The 10488-nt window shown below is 32.2% G+C and overlaps 1 protein-coding gene across 2 annotated transcripts; it reads left to right on the forward strand.

The window, feature by feature from the left end:
• Positions 1 to 2342: 2342 nt before the first annotated feature.
• LOC131003801 (mitochondrial inner membrane protein OXA1-like) lies at positions 2343 to 9070 on the forward strand. 2 transcript variants are annotated; one of them, XM_057930355.1, is made up of 10 exons: positions 2343 to 2478; positions 4041 to 4504; positions 4606 to 4699; positions 5052 to 5105; positions 5216 to 5271; positions 5769 to 5826; positions 5941 to 6069; positions 6198 to 6323; positions 6824 to 6878; positions 8749 to 9070. In XM_057930355.1, the coding sequence occupies exons 2-10, from the start codon at positions 4053 to 4055 to the stop codon at positions 8802 to 8804; spliced, it is 1080 nt and encodes a 359-aa protein (XP_057786338.1). In that variant the 5' UTR covers positions 2343 to 2478; positions 4041 to 4052; the 3' UTR covers positions 8805 to 9070. The 2 variants fall into 2 exon arrangements, with proteins under 2 accessions (XP_057786338.1, XP_057786339.1); XM_057930356.1 differs by lacking the exon at positions 2343 to 2478 and adding an exon at positions 3391 to 3556.
• Positions 9071 to 10488: the final 1418 nt, after the last annotated feature.

The following is a 10488-nucleotide window of genomic DNA, read 5'->3' on the forward strand; positions in this document are numbered from 1 at the left end:
ACTCGAGTACTCTGTATCTTGGGTGATAGCGGTTAATATATGATATTTGATTATCTGTATTAGTACCCGTATCCGGTATAGGATAATGACATCCCCTTAAGGAGCTCAATAAGGTTTATTACGCTAAACCCTGCAGGTTGATTAAGTTCAGGCGTAATAATAAAGTTTGAGTGGTACTGCTTAAGGAATTATTAAGAGATTAATTAATTTAAGCTGTCAGAGCTCTAATTAATTAATGGATGTCGGATATTTTAAATACGGAGATTTAATAAGTCTAAATACAAGCCCCGACTCATCACCGGCAATAAAGGGGTAAGTCAGTATCAGTTCTCTAGTGGAATGAACTGATATTTATAAATTAATTATGGTTTGGGCTGACCATAGATAAATTAATTTATTTGAGGCCCATCTTTATTCCTTGTATCTGGTCCCTGGACTGGCCCAATGTCTCCTAGCCCTAGAAGGAGAGAAAGACGCCTCCTACACTAATTCTGTGCCCACACGTATTTAATTTTATTTAAATACAGCTGTCAGCTCTCAGGGAAAACACACTGATAAAAATTAGGGTTTTTGAGAGCAGAGGGAGGCGCAGAAACGTGAGTGATCTTTCTGCCTTGGGAATTTCCATAGCTCGTTGTCCATCCAACGTTGGGAATTGAGCGGGATACAGTCGAGAAGATCAGAGCTGGAGTCAGATTCTTTCGACACGATCATCAACAGTTTGTGCATCCGATTCTCAAGTAAGTTTTTCCTAACACCTGTGTGCAGCTGTTAAATTCATAGGAGCATGTTAGGATTTAATCGTTGTATGATAAATTAATAATAACCAAGAAACGATCATCGGGCAAAGTGGAACGTTAATTCAATTTAATATTCCTTCAGAAGCCGCCGCTTCTGGAAGTCGCCGCTGCTGAGGAAGGGTCGCGCCGCCGACTGGCGTGCTCCGCGCCGCAGAGGAAGGGTCGCCGCTGCTGCTGCCGCTGGAGAGAAAGGTCGCCGCCGCCGGTGGAGATTTTTTGGGAAGGTCACCGCAAAACTGGAGAGAAAGGGGTTTTCTTATTTTTGTTTTATTTTTTATTCTCTAAGTCAAATAAAATTTATTTTAATTTCCTTTTATTTTTATTCAGTAATTAGTAAGGGTTATTTTGTCTTTTCAATGTTTTTTGACCTCCAAAGTCATTCTTTAAAAGTGGTGGCTATCAAAGTCATAAACTATATGCTTTTGGCTACAAATGTCTATTGTCACAATGATTTTTGGGGAAGGGAAAAGATCACTCACGCCCTCTCACTCTGCAGAATTATCACAGGACTAGCCTATATTTATCAGGCTTAATGACTAAAAGAAAGAAAAAAAATAAAAAAAAAAATGAATCAACCCATATTTTTAAATATATGACTGTATATATATATATATATTGGGTAAAAATAGATGATAGATAATTAAATAAATAAAATGAAAAATATTTGTAATAATATTTCTTATATAATTTAGCAATGTCTCAAAATTTCGATTGATCAAAACAATCATATTGAATATAAATCTATATCAATCTCCTTGATATAATTATTAAATATCGGGCGTGTATCAATAATATACTTAATTAAAGGTCTTCTATATTTGCTATGAAAATATCGGGATATCACAGATCGGCTCGGCTTATTTTCGATCGATTTTTTCGGTCGGCTCGGTTTCTGCTCACCCCTAACTTGGACTTAGAGCACGTACATGTACACTGTACAGCACACACACCAGTCCTACTCTTCTTTGTGGGGTATTTTATTTTATATTTTATTTTTATTTTTAGTTTTTATGAGCACACACACAAACAAATTGAGTTTGATTTTGCAAAATAGTCGGAGTAAATATCTTAACAGAATTTTGAGCTGGAGTTGGTCAATTCAAGATTTGTATTTTGATTTAATGTAAACCCCCCCCCCCCCCCCCCCCCCCCGTTTTATGGAGATTTTGAATCTAATACCTCAAATAGTAAAAATCCAAACTTCAGTTCTATTTTACAGTATCCCTCACTATAGTACCTATATATTTTTCAATATTACACATTAGATTAACTAATAATTTCATAGAAAATAAAAATTAAAACTTGATTACCAATAAATAAATTAATTAATACTATATAATATTAAAACTTGCCATAATATTTAAACTAATTAAAATCGAACAATATAAACAATATAATTTTTAAGCGTAATATAAATAAACTTATCAATTAGTAGTATCATAATTAACAAAGGACCAAAATCTTAGTTTAGATCCAACAAAAACAAATAATGAAACAATTTTGGGCCAAAAATAATCATTAATAGCCCACACTTCCTATATAAAGTAGCGACAAGAAAACAAAATTCATTAGAAAAATAAAAAAGAAAGAGCAGAATCCCTTGATCTGATTGCATCTTCTTCTTCACTGCTTCTTCTGCGCTCCAACCGCGATCATCTCCCCCAACTCAAAACATAAGGTACTGATTAATGAAATGCGTTCTGCTGCAAAATTTAAATTTGTGTTTTGACGAGAGATAAAATCCAGAAGAAAACGCAAATTGAGTTTGCATCTGCAGTTCGGTAGGATTGATTTTTGAATTATCGGTTGAAAACACTCAATTTTCACGTTTGATTTTGATTTTTAATTTGTAGTCTAAATTTTAACCTAGTGACTTTTCATTCATAATTTAATAGTAATATTAGTACAGTATTCAATTAATATATATTTTTATTATTCACTTAATAGATCGAGTCATAATTTTTGAACAACTTAAAAGAGTTTATCAAGTTTTTAAGATATAAAGCCAATTAGGCATTGCTCTAATGATGTGATATTTTCCCACTTTAGATGATGTTGTATTTTCGTCTACGTGCGGTGTTGTATTATTTGGTGTTGAGGTCCGATACGCAGGGTGTTTCTCGCCTGCGTGCGGTGAGCTCCCGTCTACGTGCGGATTGCATAATTGATTATATTGAAATATCTCTTGTAATTTCAAAAAAAAAAATTAAGATACAAAAAAGCATCTTATGTTATTTTTTGACATATAATAATCAGAATTTTAATAAAAATAGTTAAGGGGGCTATGAGTTAGAAGTATTTATAGAAAGAAATCCAAATGAATTGTGATACAAATAACTATATATTTTCAGAAAAATAAATTAATATATTAAAATTCATATTATAGAATAATTTTTATAAATAAAAAGAGATTATTTTTTTTAAAATGTACAAAAATGATAAAAAAAAAGATAGGAGTACTAATTTTTTTTGGAACGAAGTTGAGTGAGTACTCCCTCCGTCCGCGAATTAAAGCTCCATTTGCCTCTAAAAATAATCCTACTCTTATTTAAATGCAAGGTAGCAAGTTCAGTTCTTAAAAAGGAAAGGCAAGAAAGAGAGAAATAAAGAAATAATTATAAACAGAGTTACTAACTTGGATCGTTCACAACAATTGCAGCAAATCAAAAGTTCTCTCACATCAGCTCAAAACTCCACCACCAAAACCTTCTCCACTTTCATCTTTTTCCTTCTTCCCATCGCCCATCCAAACCCTAGTAAGATTTTCATTTTTAGTTTATGTAAAAAAAAAAGAACGCAGCTCGAAGGAAATGCTTGAAAACATTCAATTTTTCACGTTTAGTTTTACTTTTGCTCATCAGTGATCTGATAGTGAACTTCAAAATGTCTGAAAATCGAAAATGTCTGCATGTTCTGTTTGTGAAAATTGAGCTGATTTACTTTCGAGGATATTTGGAGTTTTACTTTTGTGTGTGTGTGTGTGGGTGTGATTGATTTAGAAACTGTAAATGAGAATGTGTTTGCTGGTTTTGTTGAAGGAAATTGAGGTGATGTACCCGTTTAACGTGTTTTTACCTAATACTTAGTTAATAGTTAATACTAGTATTTCGTTGTGATTAGCTGAAACTATATTCAACTGTAACGTTACATACTTTGTTCGTAATCATGAAATAAGAGAATGTAAATAAAATTAGGTAAATACATTTTGATTTTCATCCGTTTCTTTTTAATTTGTTGTAGGACGTTGAAGTAATGGCGTATAGGCAAAGCATCATAGCTCGAACAAGGTTGTTTTATCAACAGCAGCAGCGATTTGCCCCTTCATTTTCACATATTAGTAGTAGCGATCGCGAAGAATCGCCTGCTAAAAGCATTGGCAGGAATTGTGAGAACCGCACCCATTTTCTGATAACCAGAAACAATGCTGGCAATTCCCTGCTATCGGGAAATGTTTCTCGACTTATGCGATCTGAGATTCCGGCAGGCTATGGACTGATTTTCCACAGAAATATTTCAAATGTGGGTTTGGACATTGAGGTTCCTGCTGCGGATTTGGATGGCGTGATTGATGTGGTGGCTGATAAGGCTTCCGAGGCAGCTCCGATACTAAATGAAGTTGCCATTGCAGCGGCAGATTCATACGCTCCCGTGGCTGCCTACCAGTACTTGATTGATTATGTGCACTGTTACACTGGATTTGAATGGTGATGATGTTTCTCCAGCTTTGCTGTTACACCTGATTGAACTAGATTGGATTGATTGTGGTTGGCAAAGTTCATTTATTTTGGGGGTGATTTTTGTCCAGGTGGGCATCGATTGCCGCTGTAACTGTTTTGATCCGTTTCATTGAGCTTCCTTTTGTCATACATCGGCTGAAATTCCCTCTCAAAATTGATGCTGTAAGTTATCTACCCACCTTTTCCTATGCACATTTTGGGGTCAGTTTACAGATGGCGTTGTTAGTTTCAGCAAAAAGTTACATTGTGTTTGGATGACAACGAACAATGAGAGCAGCGTTTCTGGTTCATAGAACTTTATATACAATAAGTATTTTGTGAAAGTGATATGTTCTGCACATATGTGAAAGTATTTAGTACATAATAATTCATAAAGATTTTCTTAGTACTTCTCCAAATTACCACCACATACATACATAAGGATTATTGTGTGAAGAACTTGATGCATTAGATTCAGTCATGCAACACATTGTCTCATGACTACATACACAATTGTGTTGTACCTTTTTTGCAGGGTATAGGAGCACAACTTTCAGTAGCTTTACAATCCGTCAGTAGCAATGACTTGGTATGAGCTTTAGGCTGCGAAGCTTGTCAGTTGTTTCATTCATCCTTCTAGTGTTTCCTTTAGGAGTTGATTTTATAGCTAGGAAATCATCATTAATTATTGTTTGACAGGAAAAGGCTCTCTTCAATTTGATAAAAGTACTTGCGAGCCTGGGCAAAGTTGTGAAGTATGCGACTTTTTATTCTTACTCATCATCTCTTGTTCTTCTCTTCTTGAGTTAATTGATCAAAGCGACTATATTTTGACAACTCCATCAATTGTTAGAAGCTGTGGTGTCGCCATAATTTAAGAAACAGTAAGGAGTAAGATAGAAAATGAAACCTGTTCTTAAACATAGGAAACAGTGTTCTGTTCAAAATGCTGAAACATTTAGTATAATTGATTTTTAGGTTATCTTAATCTTAGTTGCACCTGAATGGTCAGTTCCTGAACTTTTGTTCTAATTTTCTTATATGTTGTCTTCTGGTTTTCGGATGAAAAGGCACATTCATACAAAATTGATAAAACGGAAGAAATCCATGTGAATGGAAGGCAAAATGAATTCCACTTTTGATTCACAGAGATAGACTCTAAAAATTACCCCCCCCCCCCTCCATCCTGTGTTCTTATCTTTGAATAGACATACAGATGCATAACTGATGAAATTGAGTAATGATCTTGCAGAGAGGAATTCATGCGCCGTTACTTCTTTAATGTAAATAAGCTTCTTTTTTTCCTTGCTGTAAGATCACATCCCCTTTACTTTGATAAGTTGCTTATGCTCTCCTCTATTTCTTATTTATTTCATCCATCTTTCTAAACCATTTGACAGTTTACCTCATCACTTTCTGTTCAGATTTTAAACATGGCGGAGAATGTTCCCTCTTTCGTAACAGGCGGAACATTATGGCTTACAGATTTAACAACTCCTGATAGGTTGTATCTTCCAATCCTGTTGACATTGACATATTGGATTAGGATAAAGGTCAGCTACCTTCTCTGTTTCCTCACCTGCTATTTATATTAAGTTACAACTGATTTAATTCTCCCATCACATCCTTTGCGACCACCCTTGGCCTCAGTTAAAATATTTCATCCCTAATTCCTTTTCAGGTGGAACCGTCAGTTTATTTACGAGGTGCTACTCTTTCCAACACTGGGGCCGCGGTCGTATCAGCATCAGCGTTGTTCGAATCAGCATCAGCATTGCTTGTCACTGTCATTGCAGGGTTCCCCACGGTTTGTAGCACGTCACCCCCCGATAACGATCTGCATTAGTGATTTTGATTACAATAATAATTTGATATCTGTTAAAGTTGTTCTAGCTCTCATACTAATTAGTGTTTTAGGCATGATAATCAGTGGGTATTTTGACTTAAGGGAAAATTTAGAAGCACGAAGCCATTTTATTTTATTTCAAATCAACTCATTGTATCAAATATTGTCTCCATGCATCTAAAATCATTCTCATAGATGATCCTTCACAGAGCATATCATATATTCAACAGCTCTGTTCTATTTTATTTATATCATCCCTAACTCAAGTATAGGTATATATCAAATGTTGTTGCATAGAATGATAAAATTCCATTTGACTTTACAACACATTACCAACGTTCATTATCTATTTTGTGCTTAGTTTGTGGTAATATATATTAATCTCTCATGATGGTTTGATTATGCGGTATTGATAAACAGTCTCTATTAAATGAATAATTAGATTGGGCTTCTCTGTGCAGGCTTTCTACTGTTATGCGATTACTTCCAATCTCTTCTCCATATCTTATGGAATCGGTAAGTCCTCTTTTAGTCTTTATTTTGGGAGTGAACTAATAAAATATTCATTTTGCTATGTAGAAATAAAAAGTACTACTAAGATTTAAAAAACAAAGGTTATTGTTAAAAAATACCCGAACTTTGACCTAAAGGTGGCATTTTATCCTAAATTTAAAACTATTATAAATATAGCTTGTACTTATCACTATTGCTAAGTTTATTTGTTTATAGTTGGAGTAAAAAAAATTGGCTAGTTGTCGAATCTGAAATACAATGTACAAAACTCATATGTACATAATTTAGTCATATGATCAATTTTATTTGGTTGAAAATTCTGATTTATACTGTAAACTGAACATAAGTAAGGGTTGTATTTGTAGATTTGTAGTAATAGTAAATTTAGGCTAAAAAGTCACTATCTGATCAAAGTTCGGGTTATGTTTAAGAACCCCCTCCCAAAAAAAGATAAAGATAGTCATTTTTACAGGGTTACCTTTAATAGTACTCTTCTTGTCCCAAAAAAATAGTCTCTTTTTTGCCACTTTTATACTTCCTCTAAAATAATCCATTTTCATTTATAGGCACTACCCTCAACATATTAACACTCAATATATCAAAAAAAAAAAAATTATCAATTCTATCACATGGTGGACCTTTTACTCGGCTCACAATACAATAAATTATCATCCATAATACTACCATTTAGTTTCTAGGTTAGACCTTTTATCCACTTACAATATGCTCAACTAATTTTATTAAAATTTGTGTTGTTATCCTTTATGACTTTTTTTTGGGGGGGTTGAGGGAGTATAATATTTAACAACCACAAAGCTCCTTAATCTTGAATTGACCATGCATGATCTACGATTTACAACCATGAAGCTCTTTTGTCGTGAATTGACCCTATATTGTCTACAATTCACAAGTCTCAATTATGAAGCTTTTTAATTGTGAATTGACTCTTTTTTGCATGTAATTCACAATAGCAAAACTTTTTAATCGTGAATTGATCCTATTCTATTTATAATTCAAAACCACAAAACTTCTTAATTTTGAGTTAAGACTAATCTATATAAAAGAGCAATTTTTTCCCTTCCTTTTTTTTTTCTATCTTTTTTCCACCAATTTTTCACTATTTTTTATATTTTAATTTTTTTTTCTAAACATCGTCAAATTTGATTCATGAAAAAATATATTCAATATGCATAAGTGCATCTTAAATTTAATATAGTATAAAAATAATCAAAAATTAATTTAAAACAATAAGTTATGAATTTTTTTTTAAATTTAAACATTTTATTTTCTCTCTTCACTAAAATTTTAATTTTTTTTTGTATTTGTGTATGAAAATATTTATTTATTTATTATGATGTGTTCTATAATAATGAGGTGTAATGCTAATTTTCATTATCGAATAATTTTAAAATTTATTTAGTAACTATAATTATCATTATACTTTATGTAAAGTTGAAAATTTATATTTGTAAAGCGGTGTGTATTCTTTTTTGAGTCGTCCCAACAAAAGTGGTGTATTTCATTTTTTGGTAATAATTTTACACTACAAACAATGTGGTCTCACACACATTTACACATTTTTACACTACAATCTTATTCTCCTTAAATCCCGTGCCGAAAAGAAGTGCACCGCTTTCGTTCGGAGGAAGTATTTATTTATATTTTATATTTGTATTTATTTATTTAAATATATTATTTAATTTTGATGTTCGTGGTGCATTGCACAAATTGGTTGTATTAGTTCACATAAATTAAGGGTACAAGTCATTTTTTAAATATTCGTGGCTATTTTTTTATTTTTACCGTTAACAAAATGTATAATTTAATGCATTAACTTTTTATTTTTGTATGTCTATAATGTTATCTTTTCCAGTGATGAGGAACCCTCTAGTTCATAAATCATTGGGGCTATCAAGGATGCAACCTTGACTCATCAAAAGAAGCGTTGAATTTAAAGGCTTTGGGGCTTATAGAGGAGTGGGAGCTCGTTGGTATTTTAGCGCGCTTTTAGTAGTATTATACTAGCGGAATAGTACATGCGATTAGGGTTGTATACGAATCAAATAATTTTGTTCGATTCCGTATTCGTGTTCGAATTTTGATATTCGTATTCGAAAATTTACGAATCGAATCCAAATACAAATAATATTTTTGATTCGATTAGTTACCAAATACAAATTGAAAATTTTGATATTCGATTCGATATTCGTAAGTATTCGATTCGATAAAATATTTATAATATATATATATATACACAATATTTTATTTATAACTATCTAATCTAATTATAATTGAATAGAGATAATTAATGAAAGAAATGTATAACAATAACCAACCTAAACGTTATGATTAAATAGGTAAATCTTAATATCTCTAAGCCCTAAATTCAAGAGTAAGCGCCCACCTTTCTTTCACTTTCATGTCTCTAGGTTGAATATAGAATCTTACATTGTTTAGAATATTATTTTAGATATTTTTTTTATAAAATTTTGAATTGAATCGAATATTCGAATCAAATACGAATAGTTCGAATATTAATTCGAATCGAATATGAATCAGATTTATTATTCGAAAGGTATTCGAATATTGATTTGAATCTTGAATAATTTCATGAATACAAATCAAATACAGTGATATTCGCTTCGATTCGATTCGTTTACAACCCTACATGCGATGCATCGTCAAACCCTGACTTTTAAATAGATGAAATTTTTATCGCAAAATTTGAAATAGATACAAAATAATGTTAGTCTTATATCATGAATATCGATATTAAATTACTAAAAAGTAAAAACCTTCGAGCATGAGCTGCAGCAAGTGATTTTACTCTAAAATCATGGCTTCTAAAATTCATTATTTTCTTTATCAAATACAGTGACTTAAATAATTATATTTATCATTTTTTTATTATATTTTTCATTAGTTTAAAAATAAGTTAAATGCCACATTGTAAATAGAGAGCACTTTTGAAATAGTCATTTTGTAGAAAGAAACACAATATTTGGCCACTAATTGAAAAAACACAAAATCTGACCATTTATTCCGTGTTAAGATTGTTTTGCCCTTAATTAGGGCGGATCAGATTCGGGTCGGATTCGAGTTTACGCGCGGGTTAGGCACATATGGCACTATTAGTGTCATATGTGCCAACCAGCAAAAAAAAAATCTAAGTACATGGCACTAATAGCAGTACTAACGCAAATTCTTGTGTGCTCCATGAAGCACCGTGTTCCATGACACTAACACTTGCATTAAATGACACTAACACTAACGCTATCTTGAAATGACACTAACACTATTATGTTTTACAAATGACATTATCATATTATATAAATAACACTGTCGCGAAAATGAATATCAATCCATTCATAAACTATGTTTTCGATCTATTTGACAAAAGACAAGAAGCTAAGAAAAATAACCATGATGCTCTATCATATATTTACAAAACTTTAATGAATTCTTTGTATGGTCGATTTGGAATCAATCCAGAATGTGAGAAAACTGTAATATGTGATCGAGAAAAATACGATTATTTATTGGAGAAAACCAATATTAAATAGTGTCATTTGTAAAACAGAATAGTGTTAGTGTCATTTCAAGATAGTGTTAG

Source organism: Salvia miltiorrhiza, unplaced genomic scaffold, assembly GCF_028751815.1.
Source record: "Salvia miltiorrhiza cultivar Shanhuang (shh) unplaced genomic scaffold, IMPLAD_Smil_shh original_scaffold_269, whole genome shotgun sequence".
NCBI lineage: Eukaryota > Viridiplantae > Streptophyta > Magnoliopsida > Lamiales > Lamiaceae > Salvia > Salvia miltiorrhiza.

Excerpts from the sequence above, each read along its gene's own strand:
- LOC131003801 (XM_057930355.1), top strand. The coding sequence starts at position 4,053 with ATGGCGTATAGGCAAAGCATCATAGCTCGAACAAGGTTGTTTTATCAA. Across the intron at positions 5,272-5,768 it reads AGCCTGGGCAAAGTTGTGAA|AGAGGAATTCATGCGCCGTT; the intron begins GTATGCGACTTT and ends ATGATCTTGCAG. Across the intron at positions 6,070-6,197 it reads CATATTGGATTAGGATAAAG|GTGGAACCGTCAGTTTATTT; the intron begins GTCAGCTACCTT and ends ATTCCTTTTCAG.